Source organism: Semicossyphus pulcher, unplaced genomic scaffold (genome assembly GCF_022749685.1).
Source record: "Semicossyphus pulcher isolate SPU_LCO1_2020_fin unplaced genomic scaffold, fSemPul1.0.p SCAF_9, whole genome shotgun sequence".
Taxonomy (NCBI): Eukaryota; Metazoa; Chordata; class Actinopteri; order Labriformes; family Labridae; genus Semicossyphus; species Semicossyphus pulcher.
This window is the reverse complement of record NW_027211770.1, coordinates 22,067,384-22,091,233: the sequence shown is the minus strand read 5'-3', so window position 1 is coordinate 22,091,233 and position 23,850 is coordinate 22,067,384. Positions and strand designations below refer to the sequence as shown.

The following is a 23,850-nucleotide window of genomic DNA, read 5'->3' as shown; positions in this document are numbered from 1 at the left end:
AAAGTTTAGAGGTCTGAAACAAATCACTCTTTTCTGCTTTATACTCGATGATACTCTGGATGAAATGGAAATAGCTGTGATACGTGTCATCCTCCTGGGACTCATTTCAGGTGAGCTATCATCAACATGATTCAGCACATACATGAAGAAACAGCAGTGTTTGTCTGAGAAGATACAGTAAGATGTTACAGAGGGATGAAATGGCATGTTCCTCTCGTTTCATGAAATGGCATTGATAGTAAGATCAATACATTCATTCAATTACATCATTCACAGATTCAGTGGCTAAAAATATCCGAGATACCAGTGAACTAGTCCTCCTATTATCTTTGGGGTAAATTTAACCCCATTCATTGTTTAACGTCATGAGAATCGTTAATCTATAAATGAAGCCGATCCAAAAGCAGAAGTGATTTCTTCTGTTATTTGTCTCTCTGTGGTTTTAACTCTCAAATGTTGGGGAATTAAGGCGTGACAGATAACACTGAGTGTATCTGTGGTTTTTCTGACACCATGTTCTTTAAACACTTTGATTGTTTTTAATAGAGCATGTGATCACAATGTGATTTCACTACAGCCCTTCTCTGACCTGTATCTGTGTCTCCTCCAGGTTTAACTAATGGAGCTGGTGTGTTGCCAGACGGTCCTCTGAATGCAGCTGTTGGAGGGACGGTGACGTTCACCACAACCCTGACTCCAACAGAAAACCCATTTATATCAATGACCTGGAGATTTGGTGATGAACTTATAATCACTTCAGATACTGCAAACATGACTGAACCAGAGTATGAAGGCAGGATCACCCTCTTCATATATACTGGATCTCTGGAGCTCAGGAATCTGGCTCTCAATGACAGCGGAGAATACAGAGTCACTATTACACCTCATGGAGCTGCTGCGGTTGAAGGCAGAACAACACTGAACGTTTATGGTGAGCAAATATGTCACGTTAGATCTCTGCGAGTGCTTAATTGAGAGCAGACTGAACAACGTTCAGGAGAGTGGCATTAGACTAACATTAAAACCCTGAGAAATGAAACATCTGTGCATTGACCTGTGTCTGTACTGGGGAAGATTAAATAAAAGGTTTTGTAAAAAGACATAAAGATGTGATCTAACCATCAACCTAGGAAAGAATCAGATACAACTTTTTAAACAGGATGAACTAAAAATGCTGTTTTCTTCTGTTTCATGTCATGTGTCTCAGTGAAAGCAGGTGGAGGTCTCTCAGCTGGTGCCATTGCTGCAATAGTAATCACATGTTTAATAGTTACAGCTGCTTCTGCTGCTGGAGGATACTATATTTATAAAAAGAAGTGAGTAAAATTACTTTAGAATATTACTTGTCAGACATTTCTCTTTGTTTTTAATTAATTGTACGCAGTGTTGATTTTTTCAGTAATTTTAACTGACCAGCTTTGCCCCAATTAACATTAAAACGACCCCATCATTATACACTAAACATATTTAGCTACTGCTGTTATACAGTACTTTTAAATAGACAACTTAAATTTATAGAATAGTATATTTATATAAGTGTTGAGTAGAATCTATGTGGACATATTATCATAATGTTTGTTTTTATAAATCTAGAGTCAACAACAAACCTCAGCTGAATAATACAGGTAAGAATTCCTCTGATCTAACTCCCTAAACTGAGACATACAAAGTATATATGAACACATATGGAGCTATCAGCTGTAATTTAACAAAGATGTTTTGTTTTACAGTACAACTGCAACAACCAAACCAAGATGATGTGTGTGAGAACGCATCACCGGTATATGAAAACGTACAAACACAACGGTCTTTCCCTAAATAATAGGTAATTTGACCTCATTATTTTCCCCTGCTGTTTCTGCCTGTTTTTTGTCCTGCAGATGATCAGAAAAATAAGATACTTGTAAAGAGTGACAGGATTACCTCAAAGGGTTAATTAGATATCCAGCGATATAAATGTGCCTTAAGCTGTATTAATATACTATTTGTAAAGAGCAACAGCAGCAGTAGCAAGTGTCCTTTTAGCATTTGGCGTATACAGCAGTCGGCTAAACTGAATAAAACGCTCCACAGAGCTGAAGAGTTTGGCGATAATTCTCTGAGGTTTAACACTTTGAGCCCTTTTACACATACTGTTATGTTACCGTGGTTACTGTACATACTGTATTTATCACTCTATACTTGCTTTGCACATTACTCAGCACCTTAAAGCTTGTTTTTGCACTTCTGGTTAGATGCTAAACCGCATTTCGTGGTTCAGTACTTGTACTAATTTAATCTACGATTTTTGCATCTTAAAAACAGGTACAGAAATAAAAAAAAATATTGCTCTGCTATTTCTAATTAGAGGTGAATGCATTGGAATTTAATTTTAGTGTATGGTCATATGAACAATAAAATGATTAACATTGTTCCCTATGTTTTGCCAACTTTGTTCGTTTCTGCAGTGTATATCAAGAGAAAAGCTTGTTTTTATACTTCTGTTCTCCTGCAGCGGCCGACACTGTGAACACGGACACGTACTCTCTTTGGAAGATCAAAATATATAATTCATGTGCTTCTAACAGCAACTGAATCCACTAATGCCTTTAAATAAAATGACACCTGTGAAAAGGTGGATTGAACTGTAAAGTATTTTTTAAAAAGCTGTCGTATAAATTCTTGTTTAATTGTTATATGACTTGTTCTCACTCTAAATACACACAATAAAGAAACATGGTGTAAAATGAAGTTGTGCCTTTGGACTTTACTTTTGATTGTTGACTTAGCTACAGGGGAAAATAAAAATGTGTCATATCAATATAAATGTGGTTCAGTGGCAGCTGTAATAACAGTCTGGTCCACATTCTTAGAGAAAATCACAGTGCTGTCTTGCAATACGCCTGATTAAAAAGACAAATCGTTTGAATCTGCAGGGCACTTTCATGCCATACGCTGCTCTATGCCGCCCTCCTGTGGTGAAACTGTAGTTTTTCAGGAAGTCTGGTGGATTGATGACATCGAGCTAACTTTCACTGATGCGATTGGTTACAACTTTGGAAATCATCTGTGATCTTAATCCTGTGCTAATCTGACATGATAATTTGTCAAGTAAAAACTCAACTGCAAATAACCTACTAGGTTACTAGTCCAAACACAAATGTCATGTTATTACTAATAGCCTCATGGGAAATCAGCATCTCTGTGATATGTTGTGATTTTTCTGGGGCAAGGTGTTTTTTGTCTTCGCTGTGCATTTTGTGCTTTTTCTGGGTCGAGAATTATGGAGGTGAGACGTGTTAAAGATCCTCCTGACAAAGTCTCTTAGATGTGATTACTTCTCCCAATTTTTCGGGGATGTTGTTGATTTCCAACAGAGTAACTTTGCTTTAATATCTTAAAAAATAAACCTGAAAAACACGCAAAAATAACATTTTAGGTAATTAAGAGTTACGTTTAGCAGAGTTTTAAAACATGCGTGTATGAGCGAGCTCGGTCATAGAGGAATAATTAATTCACATATACAAACGACAAATAATTTGAATTGTTCTCTGTGAAGTAAGTTTCGTGCACCTTTGAGAGTTTTGACACTTTGCATGAGTTTAAAAGTGAAACTTATGAAGCAGAAATTTTATAACTCAGACACCAATAATTGTGGCAACAAGTGGACCTTGAACCTGAATATTGTATTGAACCTGAACGCCGCTACAAAATAGGACCAATCTGAATGAACTATTGTGTTGTTTGTCATGTGAGGTAAATATTGTGACCCTGCCTTTTTGAGATTACTTCCTCAGATTCATTGTTTTATCATTGCTCATAGCCCATATTGTCAATGATTGACAGGGTGACACACCGATTATGGTACATCAACCTTACTCATTACCTCCTTATTCTGTCGTCCTCTCCATATATCCACATTCTGACATCAAAACAACTGCTGGGAACACGAAGTAGTTCGATATAATTCCCTCTTTTCTTTGACATACTTGATACTTCAGATGAAATGGAAACAGCTGCGATATCTGTCATCATCCTGGGAGTCTTTACAGGTGAGCTGTCGCCATGTGATACAACACAGATATACCAGAGGACTTTTTAACACACATCTTCTACACTGTTAAATCGTTTTAATTGATGACTCTGGTTATCTTTGTTGATATCTTTGATGGTTACTCTTTGCAGAGTATATCTACTGTTAAGGTATGCAGTGTTTTTAAGTTTTTAAGATTTCTGTCAGGAGATGAAATGAGTTACAGTTGTTTCAAACGATGGCATGAGTTTGTTCTGGTTGTAATATCTATGCATGGACATGTAAATTCAGTTCCACAAATTATCTGATTCTGTGGCTGAAAAATATCCAAGCTAGCCAGCAAAAAGAGCCAGTTAGCAACAAATGTTATAATAACTAGACAACCAACCAAAAGGAACATTTAACGATTTACAACACAAATAAATGGTATATGCATAGGCATCATGACCTTCATCATAACATAAGCCGCATCTTCTTTGACTTCTGCAGAATCTCTGGTGTTTTAAAAGATTTTATCTTATCGATAAAACATTTAATCACAGTGTGTCTTTATTATTGTCTTTCTCAGACTTGTTTTTCTGTGTTGTCAAGGTTTCACTAAAGGAGCTGGTGTGTTGCCAGACAGCACTCTGATTGGAGCTGTGGGAGGGGCCGTGAAGTTCAACACGATATTCACTCCATCAGAACAACCATTTATATCAGTGACCTGGAAATTTCGTGATAGAAATATAATCATTTCAGGAGTTACAAACCAAACATTTTCGGGTTATCATGGCAGGATCACCTTCTTCCCCTCTACGGGTTCTCTGGAGCTCAGGAATCTGGCTGCAAGCGACAGTGGAGAATACGGAGTTACCATTATAACGCATGGAGAGCCAGTCAAGCACGGGAACACACAACTGGAAGTTTATAGTGAGCCAATGTTTCACATGACATTTCTTTTACTGCTAAATGGAAAAAATTAAATTGCACTGACAGATCTGTTCAGCCTTCTATCATAAACATAGTAAACCTTATTCCTAGCCTCTATATTGCCGTCCTCTACTAAACAATGTTTAATTTGTTAAGTTAAAATCTATGAAAATCATTGTCATTTTCCCTCGTAGCGCCAGTCTCCAACACAAGGGCAACTACCAGCAACACAGACTTGGTTGAGTTCAGAAATCCCGTCACTCTCTCCTGCTTCTCCTCTGGATCCTCGCTCTTTTTCCTCTGGATGAACGGCAGCTCTGAGGTCACAGCCAGCGACAGAGTTCAGCTCACTAACGGAGGCTCCGTTTTCAGGATAACCAACGTCACCCGTTATGACCAGGGGCCATTCAGCTGTCATGTGTTCAACTCTATAAGCAATGGAACCAGTGATCCAGTAAACCTCACCATCAGCTGTGAGTTAGAAAGCTAAATGTTTACCCTTTAATCTACATCTGCATGCAAATGTCCATCATGGTTCAGGAAGTGTTTCTTCTTTCAGATTACAGCTATACATTAATAAGGGGGGGGGCTTGTCTTAATGACTTTTCATTAAGATCTGTTTAGATTGGCTGCCAGTCAATTTTGGAACATTTCAGGGCTTCAGGTGTAGCCAGAGGTAGGACACCTGACCAAGAAGATTGGCCTTTTTTATGCCTTTAATAAAAGAGAGGACAGTGGACAGTGTTAGAGACAGGGGAAGAGAGAGTTGGGACGACATGCGACAATAACGGCATGAGGGAGGGAGTCAAACGTGCTGGCCGCCGTATCAGGGACTGATCCTCTGTACATGGGACGCGCAATTTAACTACTGAGCTAAATTGGCACGCCTGTTTACATTCTGACTAGCAACTTGAGAAGCAAGAATGAAGTTGGAGTTGAGACTCAAACCCAACTCAAGCAATCCAGTCCGGGCTTTACCGCGGATCCTCAAACACAGGGAAATCACCCACTGAAGTAATAGTGACTCGCTTTGCCGTTAAACAAAAAAGAATACAAAATATACTTGGTGCTCACGATACTGTAGGAGTCAGTCAGGCTTTAGTGTCGGTCTTGGCTCCACTGAGACCATCAACTCTCCTGGGGTAATTCTCCTCCTGAACAGACTTTGAGTTCCACACAAGCAACAACTATAACGCAGACTTTGTAACGCAATCTGATACTGGGGTAAGCTGACGTTGTTCTCCTCCACTGACCACAAAAACACACCGGCCTCTGAGACACTTGGTAGATTTTCCAGGATTTGGTTTCAGACTGCACGGGTTATTTTGAAGGTTGTGATTGGATTATGGGATGATTGTGGGTGTTAACTGTGGAAGACATGACTTAACTCACTGACAGGTGGGTGGTGATGGAAATCTGACACAGATCGCTACAGTTTATAGAGCTTCGTTTAAGGCCAAAACCTTGTCCGATAACTGCTGTTGTGTTCCAGGAAATCATTACGGCAGATATCACTCTGGCCCTTTTGCTCTCCACACAGACGGCTTAATTTGTATGCAGCCAAAGCCTGCTGATACGTGATTGGTCAATACTACTCAGACTACAAACGCACAACAAATGGAAACCAAAACACTTTCAATATCCAAGTCAGGCCCCACGTCTACAGATTCTGCATTTTTCTGCAGAAGACAAGCTGTCCTTAAAGTGACTTTTCATATAGCATCCCGATAGATCAGGCTGGGTATATTGGGGTAGAATGATGCACTTGTTCCACTGGTTGACATAAAATTAATCGTTTTCACACTAACTAAAGTAGTATACGAAACTGAATGTTTTGTTTGAGCCACTAACTTTGATTTCATGTTGTTTTTAATGTTGTTTGCACCTCCTATTATAGATGGCCCTGAAAATACAAACCTGAAGCTATCTCCATCACAAGAGTACTTTGAGAAAGGGTCAAACATAACCCTGTCCTGCTCAGCTGACTCCAGACCTGAAGCTCACGTTAACTGGTTTTGGAATGGAGAAGAGGTGCCTGATACTGGACCGGAGCTCAGCCTGGTCAACGTTCACACAAATCAAAGTGGAAACTACAGCTGCCGGGCCTCTAACAGCAAAACCCTGAGAAGTGAAGCAGCTCAGCCCTCAGTTGTATCTGTTCTGGGTAGGTTAAAATCAGTCAATTAGCTACCCATAAGCAGGGTTTGCACTTAGTGATGAACAAACAATGTATTTTTATTAAAGATTATCTTTCAACCCACAGAGGGAATATCAGGTGCTTCTGTCACATCATCAACAAACCTGGCGATTGAGGGGAACTCTGTCAACTTAACCTGTGATGCTGCTGGCCACGTCTTTACCAAGAAGTGGATGAAGGACGGCTCAAATCTGAGTCTGGCTGACAACATGATATTTTACGATGAGAACAGAGTGCTGTCCTTTCAGCCTCTAAAGAAAACAGACAGTGGAGAATATTCCTGTAACGTCAGCAACCCTGTGAGCAATGAGGAAGCTAGATACATCATGGTTGTGAACTGTAGGTAACAAACATTATCCCTTAAAACTTATGAGTGGCACAAAAAACGGTGTTTAAAATGATTTGTTTACAAGCGAGGGATGTTGGAGAGACATTTCACTTTGTTTCCTGTTTTTTATGCTCCAATTTAGGAGTTTTCTGCGTACTTCCATCAACGAATCCTGTCTGTCAAAATAAAAGCCTCCGTTACTTTAATGTTTTAATCTTGCTCTACATATTTAGAAGTGCATGACCCCTGCCTTATTTGCCTGTAATTTCGAGACTGCATACAAGCTTTTTAACAATGACAATAACTTTATTGATCCCAAAGGGAAATTCATTATGAATCATCATATCATTTTACGTCAATTATTAAACGTTGTTTAATGCAGCTTAAAGAACATTTTACATCAATCTGTTTTTCCAGATGGACCAGAAAATGTTCAAATCACAGGTCCAAGTGAGATACAGCTTGGTCAGACCTTCACATTAAACTGCTCTGCTGAGTCCGTACCATCAGCTAGCTACACCTGGATACTGAACGGGACAGAGATACACAGCTCTGCTGTGTACACCAAGGAGAACACTGAACCTTCTGACAGCGGAAACTACACCTGTCAAGCAAAGAATATTATCACGGGGAGATCATCGTCTGCGTTTCATGGATTGACTGAGACAGGTAACAAGTTTGTGTTGATTGTAGATTTAGTTGATTCTCTCTGATATTGTGATTGTGTAACTAGTGAAGCTCTGCATTCTGGCAACAATAGATGGAGGAATTAAAAATTGGCACTCCTGATCTAAACTGTCTTGTAATGCAGGTTACACTGTATTGTACGGAAGCCCTAAGCGGACATGCAACCATACATGTTGTTTACTGAGAAGAGCTGAGGCACTTATTTATTCTAAACTTGGATCCTACAACAGAGAGACAACTTTTTTCACATCCACGCAGCGCCCCATGCATCTGTTCTTTTAAATACATTTTATTTGCTCCGTTTTCCAGTGATAACAAGTGATTTCCAGTTGTTTCTCCAGATCTCTATTTATTCATCTCGTTACCTCTGGATAACAAAGCTGGTTTGTTATAACGGGATAATTATCCAGTGATGTAGAAAACAGAAACAATAGGCTGGTCACGGTGACACTGCACATGTCATGCTGCCATTGCCCACACTAATGAAGTAAGTTAAGCTTATTTCTGTTTGTTTTGTGCTTTTGCAACTCTGGGGATACGAGTTGTGATCATCTGACGTAACGGTGGTTACAGTGTTGTTATCTTGAGATAAATAAGTCCAGATCTCGAGAAAATACCTGGAAACTACGCGTTATCACAGAAAAACGTAAATTTAATTAAATGTATGGATAAATGTCCGCTTAGGGCTTCCATAGTATTGCTAATTTTAGATATTATATATACTTATATATGTTTGTTTTCTAATGCTACGAGGTTTCTTCTGTTTCATTTCATTTTTTCACTGAAAGCACCTGGAGGTCTTTCAGTTGGTGCCATTGCTGGGATAACAGTAGCCACATGTCTCATAGCAGCTGCTGCTGCTGCTGGAGGAGGATACTATATCTACAAAAAGAGGTGAGGGACAAATAAAATACTTCTTAGAAAATCACTAGTCAGACATTCCTCTTCATTGTCATCATGAATTGTAAGCAGTGTTCATTTTCTTACTAACTTTAAGTTAGCCCCAATTAACTTCCATATAAAGCGCTTTCAACTTATATCATATAATTGTTGACTAGCAGCTATCAAGCCAAATATTAATAATGTTTTATTTCCAAATTTAGAGTCAACAGCAAACCAAAGCCTGATAAACAATCCAATAAGACAGGTAAGTAACAGCCTGGATATTTTAATTCAATGGCAATACAAGAAATAAATACAGATAGGGCTAACCAGGTGTAATTTGACCAATATATGTTTTTTGCAGAACAAGTAGAACTGGAACAAGAAGAAAACGTGTATGAGACTATTTCAATATATGAGAACGCATAAACTCAACGGTCTCTTGCTTTTGAGGTAAGTTTTAAACTCACTACAGGAGAAAGGGATACAAATATTTCCATATAATTAATGGAAATCCTGTCTTTCATCTGTTAGGCATCATACAACTGACCTCCAAGAGCAGCATAAACAAAACAGCAACCAGTTGTTGTCTTTTTGTCTTGCAGATTGTCACAAACTATAAAAACGTATAAAGGCTTCACCTGCACAAAGAAAAGGAAGAGACGCAAATGATTTGAGAATTGATACTTCTTTTTTTACCTTTTTTTTTTCTCCAAATATATGCAATGAAAATTTTACAGTAACAGGATATCCAATGTATCTGAAAGGGTTGTTGTCAGAAAGCCAGTACTTTAAATGTGCTTAAAGCCGCTTCATTCACCAGCAGCAGTATAACATTATTGTCTAATCGAAATGCTAAACAGCTGTCTGATTATTCTCTGAGGTCTAAGAGTCTGTGACCCTTTGTCATGTAATGTTATATAAACATATTTCAGTCAGACAGCTCACGTTTGTAATAGTTTGAACAGTCTAGTGCAACAGCAGAACATAGTTTGTGTTCTCATCACCGCTCGCAGGTTTATTTTACCTGAGAAATTTGAGGAGCGATGAGACAACATCCTAAACCCCCCTTGCAGGAGCCTGCAGGTGGATGCTGGAGCTGAAAGTAATAGCGCAGTATTAGTGCAGGGCAGTGGTGGCAAAGACAGAGCAGAGAGAGAGACCGGGAATCTTGCAGCTTAAAGTGTTTGTCAGGTGACTGTGGAGAATGACGCATGTCGAGTGTGAATCAGTGCAGCTCGAGCTCCTGCCTGAAGTAGCCCGTCGGCGTGGCTCCATTAATATTTATTACAAAATAGTTACGCTGACTAATATTGGTCGAAGACAATTAGATAGTTCTGCTGATACCAGCCAGTGTGTTTGCATTAAACTTTGGTGTCTTGTTATTGATGCAATTAATTACGTCTTGATTTATGTTGTGTGAATGGTTTAGTTAGTGTATACTGACAGTCATTGACTTGTTGCTCGTAAACGATCAAATGATATTGTGTTGGGAGGACACAATAAAACTCTTTTATCTTTTAAAAACTGCACCTGAAAATATGAATGTTTTGAAATGTGAAGTTTAAAATGCCTGTTATTTTAATAAAGCTGTATATGCATTCATGTTTATCTGAATGGATACATTTGACATTTCCACACAACTAATACGAACAAAAAAGAAATTATAATGGTTTAATGTTTTCACTTGATTTTTGGCTTTATGGAAAAAGGTTTAATAATCTGACATAGACAGTCATTAATATAAATGTGTAGCTGTTTGACTGCTGTACAAATGAATGCAACATTCCTCAAAACAAACCATGGGAATCTGCAGAGCACTGTCGCGCCGTAAGCTGCAGCATGCTGCCTTCCTACACCACAGGAGGGTGGTGTTTGTTTGATTTAAAAGAGCTATATACGGGGTGCTGTTTAGCTCAGTCGGTAGAGCAGGCGCCCCATGTACAGAGGCTACAGTCCTCGTCGCACTGATCGCAGGCTCGACTTCCGGTCTGCCGATCGTTTGTGCATGTCATCCCCCACTCTCTACTCCCAACATTTCCTGTCTATCTTCAGCTGTCCTATAAAAATAAAAAAGCCAAAAAGGCCAAAAAAATAATCTTTAAAAAAAAAAGAGCTATATACTTTCCTGTATATTTAACTGTCTGTGTGGATAGGACAGGAAACAAGTTTTAATTTAAGACACAAGTAGATCTTTTTAGCTCAATTTAAGAACCATCTCTTATAATCTCTAATGCATTCAAGAGTTCAGAAGGTCATTTAGAAAACTCTCAAAAGAAATGACAACATTTTTCAAACTATCCAATTGCATCACTCTGAACATTTCTAAAGACTTCAGAGTGACACTGAAGGCCATATGAACCAACACTGAGACTCTGTTGAGTCAGTTACTTTGATGTTTTCTGATTTGGTTCAAGTCGGTCACATAATTATAATATGAGTAGCAAAACAGTGGCTTCTCAGCTAATTATCAGTCAAATATTAACCCATTTAACAGCTAACAGACTTGCAGTAGCTACAATCCGTAGAGGTCAAAGGTCACCCCAGTTGAAAGATCCAAAAAGTTGAGACTTATTAAACAGTGTAGCTCCCTCCAGCAATAGACACGAGGTTGTGTTTAAAAAACACAGTTTAATTCCAGCTGTAGGCCAGCCCATGACAACTGGGTTGACAGAGAGAGAAAATAAAGTATACAATAAATTAAATAATGTATTTGTCTTATCTTCACAGTCTAAGCCCCTATAGCTATACAATATAGCATCTCTATAGCATCTCTCAAAATCTAAGCAGGAGCAACATTTAAATAAATTGCTCATTTATTAAGCAATGACTTAAGAACACACCTCCAGGGCTCGACATAAGCGCTGGCCCGGTGGCCCGACGCTATGTTTGTAACCCCCACGGTAGCCAGCAGGATCCACAAGCCACAAAGTACACAACACAGTAGCCCTCCCGAGATTCACAGTCCCAATGGACGGAGCTGATTACATTCTGCACAGAATCCCGCGGTAATCTCCATCTGATGTCAGCACTCACAACAGAGCTACTGTCATTCTAGAACATGCCAATTGACATTAACAAGCTACCTAGACTAGTAAAATATTTTTAAAAACCCCTCCTCCTGATCAAATGCCAGGAGAAAGGGCAACAGTTGATCAGAAAACGACTGTTCTGATCACTTGACTATGTGCACTAGACTTTGACAAAAAGAGGAAAAGTGGAAGAAGAGCAAAGAGGAAGAGCGGTAGCCTTGGCTAGACTTTGAAGCAGCAAACTCCCAAAGTGTACTGCCAGCTATGCAGGTACATGTCCACCTATGATAACAAATAAGTCATTGTGGAAAAGTTGTAAGAGTAATGTTTAACAAACTGTTTCTAGCTAGCTAATCAGATGGAGCATGATTCTATAGCAAGTATGTTATTTATATAGTTGTAAGCCAAAGATAAGGTTATCCAGTCAGTGGTAAAACTAGCTTGGTAAACAGTGCCATCTATTGGGCTTTTAGGCCATTGTTACATAGCGCCAGACTTGTAGTGAACAGGGAATAGTTGACTAAATCCTAATTATCTACAGGGCTAAATGCATCTCCCCAAAAAGGTTTTTACATTTAGCCACAATGTGAGACTACTGTTATTAATACAACTCTTTATTTAGGATTATTTTGGTCTATTTTTATGACTTTATAGTTCCACAATTGAACACATATAAGGAGAAAAAAAATTAAAATAATACCGAAATGACAAACTTTCGAGGCCAGTGAATTTGAAAAGCTACTGACCCCGGAGTGCCAGTGTGCTCTTTGTCAACACCTGACTTTACATACAAATATTAGCATAAAAACACATCATTAACGAGACTTTCACATTTCAATTTGCATATGAATACGACCTTAATTTAGATGCTAATTAACACATGGCTAGGCTAGTTAGCATACATCTTCCCCATGTAGCGATAAAGTTGCACTGAAACATACCTCGTAGGCTGTTTATTACTTGAGAAGGGCTGGTTCTTGCGTTCTTGCGCTCTTCCGTGTCTCTGTCTTCTTTCTTGTTCTTATAAATGTTTGTGTATCTAATTAATTCTCTAACTTAGCTTGAGAGCTCATCTTCTCTGGCGCTTCGCTCAAGGTGCGGTGATTAATTGTTACGTGCGCAACGCGCAAACGGCGCTAATTAGTTCCGCCTCAATGATAACAGGTTGGAATCACAAATAGAAAGGTGGGCAACTAGAAAATAGACTGACAATGACAGGCAGTTACAAACAGCTTTGAACCCTCAAACAAATCAAACAAATAATAAAGCCCACTAACTCCTATATGTCTATTTTCTTCTTCTGGACTTACAACGTTAAGCTTTTCCTTCATCAAAGAGGACAACAAAATGTTTTTTATTTGTGCTGTAAATGTTATGGGTCCAAGATTTTCATGCATATAGATAAATAACATTGTGTTAGTCTGCTATGTGTTTCTGTGATATTTGGTGGTGTGAAAGAAGATAATCTACAAAGAAATTTGTTTCGTTTCAGATTTTTGTTTTCATTATTGATTTTTCTTAATAATTTTTAAAGCAACATCCTGAAAAATGATAAACACACTTTAGTTTCAGCTCATGAAATGTTTTCTCTACTTAAATAAATACTATCAGACTTTCAGAGAACTTTTGGTGGGCATCTTTTAAAAAAAAAAAATTTCAGATATTTACAATTAAATGAGTAAAAATCTTACCTTGCAGTCATAGTATGATTTCTTTTTTTTTTTTTTACATAAAATGTGGCACTACATTCACTCAGAAAGTAGAGCCAAACATTATAATATATCCTGACATAAAAGTCAGACACTGACACTGTTGATGAAGTTATTCTATTGAGAAAGGGGGTTTGGTTTTGAATGTAAACTGTGTCTGTCTGTTAAAATGTGCTCTTCCGTGTACATTACAGTAAACTTAAAGAACTGCGTCACATTTACAGACTTGGAAAATAGCCAAAGAATCCAGGCAGAGCTCATAAAAAGTTACAGAGATGTAGCATGACTCCTTACGTAAAGAATGTGTTCTGTATCACATAAAACTGTGATTTCTGTATTGAAATATAGTATTGAAATTCAGCTTAGTATATAAAAAATCACACATCAGTTTAGAAAGTTACAAAACATCAAAATTATCTTTGCTCGATTGTAATGATATCAATTTTATTTTACATTTTAAAACTCCTCTCCAAAAGGAGGAAAAGAGTTTTAATCTGTACATTCTCATATCAGGAATTATAGACACGTGACCCAGTGTGAATGACTCATTGTTTCAGCTGACAGTGACGTATTGTGCATTAAGAGCAATACAAAGCGCAATAATAAACACAAACACATTTATAAAATCTTTCCTTGTTCTTTTAATTTGAAATTCAGTCTCTCTGCAGACTCTGAAGACGGAGACGTGTTTGCAGAGTCGGCTGAAGGAGTCTCAGTGTCTCGTGGGTCTTTGTCTTTGATCCTCCTCCTGCAGGAATGCCGCGGCTCACTGCAGCTTCTCAAACATGACCCTGTGAGAGACCCTGAACCACTCACTGAAGAGCAAATAGAAGTGATGCATCGCACGCCTTCATTACCATGACTCAGACATCTCCAGCACACATCTATACACATACAATACAGCCCTTTTTCCCCCCACTAATCCGTTGTTAAATTGAGTGACGTTACTGATATTTTAATGTGAATCATCGACTAGTTTAAGCATCTTAATCTAACTTAAACTGCTGATGTCCTGGACCTGGAAAAACGTTATTTAATGTGTAACTAATAAATGATTCATCCTAATGTAACACTGAATTAAGCAAATATAGGAGGTCGGCCATCCATCCATTATATGTGCTGCTTATCCTGTTCAGGGTCGCAGGGGAGCCGGAGCCAGCCAGCCCAGCTGTCACTGGGGGAGAGGCCGGTACACCCTGTACTCAATATTAACAGATAATTAAGCCACATTTAGAGAAGATATTTTCAGTTGAGTGCTCAGCTTTTCCAAAAAGCTAAGCAATTTCGGCTCTTAGAAAGAAGATGGTCCAAATATAGGTTTTTCATGTGTTTTTTATGAAGGGGGGGTTAGGGTATGGCATGAATTTGGTTTGACAACTTGAAAAACAAATGACAGTGCATGAGTCTAAATGCATGCTTGTGATTGTCATTTCTTATAATACAGATGATCAGCGCAAGAGTCTGATGCAGCTAGCTTCACATTTGATGCACAAAAACAAGAACACAAAGAGGCCGGCTGGGGGGGTAGGTGTCAGACGAAGCGATGAACTGCACGCTGCCTTTGTTTATATTTTAAAGTGAGTGATACATATGACTGTTAAAGAAAGCAGGATGAGTTATTTTGTTAAAAGGACCCGCACAGGACAAAATCATCAAAGAGATGTGAGGTATGGCTTTGTCCACAGGGGGCGCCAAAATCAACACAAACAGAAAGTTCAAAGGAGCTTTAAAGTTATTACATGACCTTGTGTGTGCAACAAATCTGCCTGGATTTTTTAATTGTATGATTATTTTTTTCTTCTCTTTAATAATTGTTTCAGGCTTTTTTATTTGATTAGGCGGATTTTCAGATTAATTTGAGATGTAAGAATTTGTCTCCATGAGGCCTCTGGTGGGATTAGATATCGAGCAAAGACATTAAACTTGAACCATACGTCACAGTGGCTTCCTAAAGTATAGTTTAATCTGAGGAGATTATGGGGCAAAAATTAGGGGAAAATCTATTAAAAGATTTAAAGAGGTCATGTCAAGAAACAGCTCGGAGAAATGTGTTGAACTTTCGGTTCCTCTTCCTTATATTACATGTTTTTCTGTCAGATTTAAAGCACAATTGGGACAAAGATTCCTTAAACATTTCTGACCATGTCTGTCTCAAAGGACATTTCAACAAAACAAACAAGTCCTACAGAGTCCTTCAGTCTGAGTCCAGGTGACTGAACATGTATACCCACAGGCGTGTTGCTGTATGTACACAGTGGCATCGTAAACAGCGTGTGTGTGTTTTATCACTGAGTGGGGGGCTGGAGTGGATCCTGTGCTGTGGGTGTGAGGCGATAAAAGAGCAGGAGCACCTGTGACTCCATCTTTTCATTTCAGAGGTCAGAGAGAGAAGTTTTTATCCACCATGGAGAAGGAGATGCTCACCACTGCTGCTTGTTTGGTGCTCTTTTTATCGGGTAGGTAGGATTCATTGAAATATTACAGATACCTATTAGACTCATGACTTTCAGATGCTTCACTGTTTGTCTTTTACTTCTAGGTGTGTGTGTAGGTGAGGGTATCTTACCCACGGGACCCCTGAGCGGAGCCGTGGCAGGCAAAGTGAAGTTCACCACCACCCTCAACCCTCCGGAGAGCCCTTTCCTCTCCGTCAGCTGGAGCTTCAGAGGGGTGAACATCATCACCTCCACCAGCACCAACGTCACTGAACCCGGACACGTCAACAGGATCTTTTTGGACCGAGCCACGGGGTCCCTGGAGCTCAGGAACCTGGTGCTGGAGGACAGCGGGGAGTACACGGTCATCATCATACCGGACGGGGGGCTGCAGAAACAGGGAAAGATCACTCTCAATGTGTATGGTGGGTTTCATGTTTTTATCCATGTTTATAATAACTGATAAGAAATTACTTAAATCCTTCTAACATGAGGGCTCTCTTTAAATGAGATTTTTAAATAAGTTCAAGCAGAGGGAATATAATAACATTATAATAATTAAATGCATATCCACTTTTTTAAGATCATAATCGTGATTTTTATCTCTTGAAAAGCCTTCATAAAAAGTGAGTAAATGTAAGTCTGCACCCAGTCACAGATACCAAACATCCATATGCAACTTTCAACTACACTGTTAGCTTTGCCATCATTTTTACAGTTAACTGCCCAATAAACCCACCGTAAAACTTCTTAGCTGTTCATTACTGTAATTTGCATAGCTTTATGGGTGGAGCTAGAAAAGTTTAAAAAATCAGCATAGTAAAAAAATGTGCACATTAAATTGTTAGATTACTTTAAAATGAATCTCTATTTTCAGATTCTACATAGTAGAATAGTCTACATAGTAGAAGACGCAGGGATGTGGATTTCCGGGAACGGGAAGCGTTCTGGTTTCCGTTTGAACTACGCTTGTAGTCCGAGTAAAAGCCGGCGGAACTTACTTTTGACTGGCAACAAATGACTCTCTTCATGTTCTGCCAGTGCCGGTATCTGCAGCCACCATCCGCAGCCCGGCAGCCGTCTTGATCGAAGACAAGAGCTCCACCAACCTGACCTGTGAGGCCTCCGGCTCCATCAGCACCAGAGAGTGGATGAAGGACGGCCGGCCGCTCCATCAAAGTGACCGAGTCCGTCTCTCCATAGACAACAGGACGGTGTTCATACAACCTGTTCACAGCTCCAACCACGGCACCTACCAGTGTCGAGTCAGCAACCCCGTCAGCACCATGACTGTGGCACACAATCTCACTGTCAACTGTGAGTACTGATCACTGACGTGTTTGGAAATAAGCTCTTAATTCTTTGCATTTATTGAAGGCATTCTGCTCTGGACTCTGTAATTCTAACATGATATATCATCTATGCAGTTGGACCACATAACATTACAATTCTGGGACCGTCCGCAGCAGCACCGGGCCTCAGGGTGACTCTGCGGTGCGAAGCAGCTTCTGTCCCAACAGCAAACTTCAGCTGGATGGTTAACGGCAATGAGACTCATGTTACAGACTCCATGTTCACCATAGAGAGGCTGGAGGCAGGCAGCATCGGGAACTACACCTGCACTGCCAGAAACATGGTGACCATGCTGGAAAACTCCACAGTTCTGTATCTGAGAGGTGAGACTTCACTTTTTATACCTGAAATGAAACAAGTTATGCATTTCTTTTATTGTAAATCAAACTATATTTTAAAGTCGTGTTGCATTGCAAGAGTTGATGAGTGTCGTTATTTCATAACTTCTAGCATCCTGCGCTGCCCCCTGCTGGTCGTTTTCAGTGCTGCTGATCTCTCTGCTGACTCTGACAGGGTTAATGTAACAGGAAGTGGCAGGTAACAGTTATAATCTATATTTAATCTGCCATATTGTTTTTATTTATCTCCCTTTCTCTCTGCAGTGATTTTTATTGACGTCACTTTTTTTTTTTTTCCAGATTTTTTTCATCCCTGATGAAATTTGTGGACCAACAAGAATGTGCTTTATATTAAATATCATTGTGACCCAAGGGACTTTGATCCTACAGCCTGACCACACTGAGACAAAAATCATCTGACATACTTCATAATGGCATAGACTTTTAGAAATGTAAATTGTTTTAAAGAAGATATAGTAAATGTTATGCCGCTATTACTTTAATAAGAGCATTTTTATTTTATTGTTCAATCAGTAACAGCTGGGATAATTTTTACACTTCCTGTGCGTCATGTTTGCATGTAACAGTGTAAATAAACATCTGTGCTTCCAAACAAATTACATCACCATTATTGTCCTTTCCAGAGTCGCTCATCCTGCAGAACCCTTTGAAATCAGAGGACAAAGAGGCTCATGGAAAAACAAACTTGTTTCCTCGCTGTAGATGTGACTGAAGGACTTTTCTTCAGAGCAGCTGATAAAAGGCAGAGAAATTACATAAGCCTGAATGAAATAGGTGCTCAGGTGATAATTGACCATGTCAAGTTTAAAATACCAGAATCAGTCTCTTTTTAGTTGATAAGATATTTAAAAATGTAAAGGTAATAAAATATAAAACTAAAGCAGAAAATGTTGCTTAAAGTAATAATCTTGAAGATTTCATGTAAATAAATGTCTGTTACGTTACTATCTATCGCTGAATGAGGTAACACAATGGTGATTGAGCCGATGGCCCACTTATGAAAGCCTTTGCATTTGCAGTATTACAGACTGGCTGTCTGTGGCGACTTTCAAGGAAAAAATCACAAGCGGTGCCCAGTTAGTGACACGTTTTCCATCACCCAGCAGTGGTTGATCTGCCAGAGAGGGTAGGCGGAGCTAAGCGGATGCATTTCCGATTTCTGTAAATGTTGGGAGTGAACAGTAATCTACTATGACTGAAAAAAACAAAGAAAAGATCGATGACTACAGAAACAACTTAAAAAATAAGTGAAAATCCACCGAAAAAGAAACAAATTCGACGCTCAAAAGAAGGCAAACAGTCTAAAAAAGAAAGTGACCGTCCATGAGGAAACCTATATTTACCGTGTATCGCCATTAGGTCGCGCCTAAGTGAATGAAACTGAAGTCCTCCAGATTGTCAGTTTTATGTTGTCAAGGGCCAAACAGCAGAGCTTTCCAGTTTGGTCCTTCATGTTAACATAAACTTGACCACATGAGGTCGCTGTTTTACTGGTGGATGCTTTGCATGTGTGGCGCAGAGCAACAGGAAATCCTGCTTATTGCATTTATATAGTTTTTATTTCTGATAAACGAGCTGAAAGATGAAGAAATGCTTCCTGCCGCAGTCGCGCTCCTCTTCTGCTTCTTGAGTAACGTGTTTTAACCCGCCTACATTCTGTACAGTTAAATAAGCATGACGCAGGTGTTTTCACACGCACTGTATCAGCTCCGTCAGCTTTGAGGGGTTGGTTTGGCAGAGCTGCAGCCTCGATCACACTGATGTTCCTCTTTGCAAATGTTTTTTCTCCTTTTTTTATTACCACATGTCACGGTCGCTTTTGAGACTTCTCTGTCGTGTGCAACACTGCGTACTGGTCAGGTGTTTTCGACTGATGCAGCAGCTCGGACCTGCGTCTGTTTTACTCTGTAAGTTTCTTTATTGTTGATCTCAATCAAATATCGTTAATTTAATTAAGTGCCAAATATTTAACTTTTCCACTTGTTAAAAGCTGATTAAAAGCTGATTTAAACGCTTATTTACAATGATGACCAATGCCAATTTGACTCCATGTAGCTCACTTTGTAACAGTAATATCCCACAGTAGGCATAACCTTGTAAACTGTTTCAAAGTGTGTCCACTCATTAGCACAATGAAATCACCTGTGATGCTGCTGACGGTGATCTACGTCACATTATTGCCAGGTAAGACAAACATTCATAACTATTTAGATTTGTTTATCAAAGGCTGATTACAGAGCAGATATATACAGACTATTAGAACACATGTGGTAGCTGGCTAACATTAATTTAATATAATATATAATGATTTTATTTCAGACTGAAACTTCCCCTTTTAACACATTTTAGAGGACAGGGCTAAACCAGCACACAGCTTCCCTGTTAGAGGAAATTCGTATGTATTTCCTCTAACAGAGGGATGTCTTTGATGTAAAGTTTGTTTGTTGCATGCTGTCATTGTCATTCTGTACTGTGTCTGAGCAAAGATACTTTAAGTAATCAGAACAAGCAGAAAAATGTACACAGAACTAGAATAAAAATAAGTAAAAGATAAAAATAAGTAAAAGATATAAAAAACAATATGTATAATGCAAAATATTTACAACAGGTGTAATTCAAACAAACTGTACGGATGTGAAAAGTCAAACACTGTGCAACCACATTTAAATCAGACTGAACATCTATCCGTTATCACCTTGTTTTGGGTTTTTTTTTGTGGCAGTTTTTGAAGCAGGACAAATCAAAGTCTCACCTGAAGTGACTGCATATATCGGCCGTGATGTCACCCTGCCGTGTGGACTCGTCAAAGGAACAGAGGAAAGGATTTCTCAGGTTCAGTGGTTGGTCCAGCAGCCAGAAAGAGAGAGAATCAGCATTATTGTTTCACATACTCAACACGGAGATTTTGTTCCTAATACATTTCTAAAGGACAGAGTGAATGTTTCAGAGCAGTCTCTGATCATCAGAGCTGTGGAAAAGAGAGATGCAGGGTCGTACACCTGCACACTCACAACCTTTCCTAAAGGTTTATTGGAAGGAAACACCACCCTTGTTGTCCGAGGTGCATCCATTTATTGTCAATTTTCAATGTCATGTAAATTAAACTATATTCTAAAGCCATGTTGCATTGCAAGGGTTATTAATTGTTTTTTTCATAACTTCTAGCATCCTGCGCTGCCCCCTGCTGGTCGTTTTCAGTGCTGCTGATCTCTCTGCTGACTCTGACAGGGTTAATGTAACAGGAAGTGGCAGGTAACAGTTATAATCTATATTTAATCTGCCATACTGTTTTTATTTATCTCCCTTTCTCTCTGCAGTGATTTTTATTGACATCACTTTTTATTTTTTTCCAGGTTTTTTTCATCCCTGCTGAAATTTGAATTTGACTGTGGACCAACAAGAATGTGCTTTATGTTAAATATCACTGTGACCCAAGGGACTGTGATCCTACAGCCTGACCACACTTAGACAAAAATCATCTGACATACTTCATAATGACATAGACTTTTAGAAATGTAAATTGTTTTAAAGAAGATATAGTAAATGTTATGCCGCTATTACTTTAATAAGAGCATTTTTATTTTATTGTTCAATCAGTAACAGCTGGGATAATTTTTACACTTCCTGTGCGTCATGTTTGCATGTAACAGTGTAAATAAACATCTGCGCTTCCACACAAATTGCATCACCATTATTGTCTTTTCCAGTCGCTCATCCTGCAGAAGCTATCACCTGTTTGAAATCAAAGGACAAAGAGGCTCATGGCAAAAGAAACGTGTTCTCTCATTGTAGATGTGACTGAAGGGCTTTTCTTCAGAGCAGCTGATCGCCTTTGTTTAACAACCAGATCATAAAAAGTCTTCTGATTTGAGTTTTTTAAATCCTATCCTATGTATAAACCACAAACACTGTGTGCATTTGCTTAAGGTTTCTTGAATATTCCTCTTCTTATTCGTTTACGTCTGATCTAACAGAAATATTTGGTCATGTGTGAGTCTTTTTTTCTCCTTTTTTCAGGAAACAGTTTTGTAAAACTAGACTTGAATTCCTCTTCTGGTCGACAAACGTCTGCTTTGTGACTTCCCAGTTTCAAACTTTGTGGTCTGAAGTCTGAGCCAGTTTTTTTTGTAGCTCTTTAGAGCCATGAACATATTACATCACAGTGTCTATTCCTGTTAAGAGTTCACCTCAGCTGTTTCTTTGCTGCTTCTCTGGAAAACCATCAGACGAGCCAAGAAATTCTTAAAGTAGTTTGATATAAGTTTGTGTCAGTAAACTGCTTTAGAGTTGTGCAGATAAATAGGGCCGCTCGGGATGCAGCTCGGGATGCAGCTCAGGATGCAGCTCACAGCTCAGGATGCAACTCAGGACGCAGCTCAGGATGCAGCTCGGGATGCAACTCAGGATGCAGCTCGGGATGCAACTCAGGATGCAGCTCGGGATGCAGCTCGGGATGCAGCTCAGGATGCAGCTCAAAGCTCAGAATGCAACTCAGGATGCAGCTCAGGATGCAGCTCGGGATGCAACTCAGGATGCAGCTTGGGATGCAGCTCGGGATGCAGCTCAGGATGCAGCTCAAAGCTCAGAATGCAGCTCAGGATGCAGCTCAGGACGCAGCTCAAAGCTCGGGATGCAACTCAGGATGCAGCTCGGGATGCAGCTCGGGATGCAGCTCAGGATGCAGCTCAAAGCTCAGAATGCAGCTCAGGATGCAGCTCAGGACGCAGCTCTGGATGCAGCTCAGGACACAGCTCAGGACGCAGCTCAAAGCTCGGGATGCAGCTCAGGATGCAGCTCAGGACGCAGCTCTGGATGCAGCTCAGGACACAGCTCAGGACGCAGCTCAAAGCTCGGGACGCAGCTTAGAATGCATCTCAGGAGGCAGCTAGGAGTGCAGCTCAGAGTGCAGCTTAGGGAGCACCTCACAGCTCCAGATGCCGCTCAGTATGCATCTCAGGTTCCATCTTAGGACAGCTCAGGATGCAGCTTAGGATTCAGAGCTGTGTCTGTTTCAGTTGTTATTCCTGTCTCACCCTGTAGACCAGTCATTTACATGCAGACAACAAGCTCGGACCAACTGAAGGAGGCGAAGCTCTGCATGCCTGACCTGATCACCCTGATCAGCACCTGGGGCTGATTCAGCGGGGACTCTGATTGGTGGAGAGAATTATACATCTTTTGAAGACTAGCTTCCTGTAGAAGGTCTGCACAATGGTCTCTGGAGAGCTTTGACTTACAGACTGAACACACGTGGTGGTAAAATATGAACTCAGTGTTGCAACAGCTCCCTGCATTTGTGTGTCCTTGAACAACACGGTCAAATCTATCCATTGAGTGTTTTAACCAGAATGAACTGAATGTTTGAACAACAGTTCTCAAACTCAGTGACAGAACATGTGAATGATAATCATAGATGCCTATTTATATACAAGAGGACTATATGTTGTTGGGTGTTTTATGTTTCTATTTATCACCGTTCATATGCAGTTTGATATCAAAACAGAACATGAAATACAACATTGTATTATTTAGAATAATACTATAATAATAACAATATTTACTGTTCTTATTGCTGTAGCGCCTTTTATACACAAAACAAAGCAAGGCCTTTACTAAAAGGCAATAAAACAAAACACTGTAAGAAATAAGTTCATAGAAATAGAATAAAAATTAAAAGGCAGAGAAAAAACATCAGTAAAAACTGAAGTGGAAAAAATGTAAGCGTTCTGCATTAACTAAATGTCTGCCTGAATGAATGGGTGTTCAGGTGATAATTAAACATGTCAACAAAAATGGCAGATCTAAGGTTATAGCTAAAAGCAGTTAACTTCTCCCCCCAAGTCAAGAGCCTCGGCGTCACTCTGGACAGCACCCTTTCATTTGCACCTCACATTCGAAACATCACCCGGACTGCCTTCTTCCACCTCCGAAACATCTCCAGACT

The 23,850-nt window shown here is 39.5% G+C and overlaps 1 protein-coding gene and 1 long non-coding RNA gene across 4 annotated transcripts in view; both read left to right on the top strand.

Moving 5' to 3' along the window:
* Positions 1-594: 594 nt before the first annotated feature.
* LOC138584195 (uncharacterized) overlaps positions 595-23,850 on the top strand; it is a gene marked incomplete at its 5' end in the record, with an annotated part of 29,677 nt that continues 6,421 nt past the window's right edge. Inside the window, 8 exons of the mRNA XM_069656370.1 lie at positions 595-931; positions 7,188-7,460; positions 7,867-8,118; positions 17,236-17,511; positions 17,622-17,870; positions 21,924-21,934; positions 22,210-22,850; positions 22,947-23,038. Coding sequence (XP_069512471.1) covers positions 595-931; positions 7,188-7,460; positions 7,867-8,118; positions 17,236-17,511; positions 17,622-17,870; positions 21,924-21,934; positions 22,210-22,850; positions 22,947-23,038 — 2,131 coding nt within the window. The remainder of the gene's footprint in view (positions 932-7,187; positions 7,461-7,866; positions 8,119-17,235; positions 17,512-17,621; positions 17,871-21,923; positions 21,935-22,209; positions 22,851-22,946; positions 23,039-23,850) is intronic.
* On the top strand, positions 19,607-21,586 carry LOC138584738 (uncharacterized). 3 transcript variants are annotated; one of them, XR_011305460.1, is made up of 5 exons: positions 19,607-19,813; positions 20,035-20,090; positions 20,629-20,967; positions 21,072-21,158; positions 21,260-21,586. It is a non-coding gene; the product is annotated as an uncharacterized lncRNA (long non-coding RNA). The 3 variants fall into 3 exon arrangements; XR_011305459.1 differs by having other exon boundaries at positions 20,019-20,090; XR_011305458.1 differs by having other exon boundaries at positions 19,608-20,090.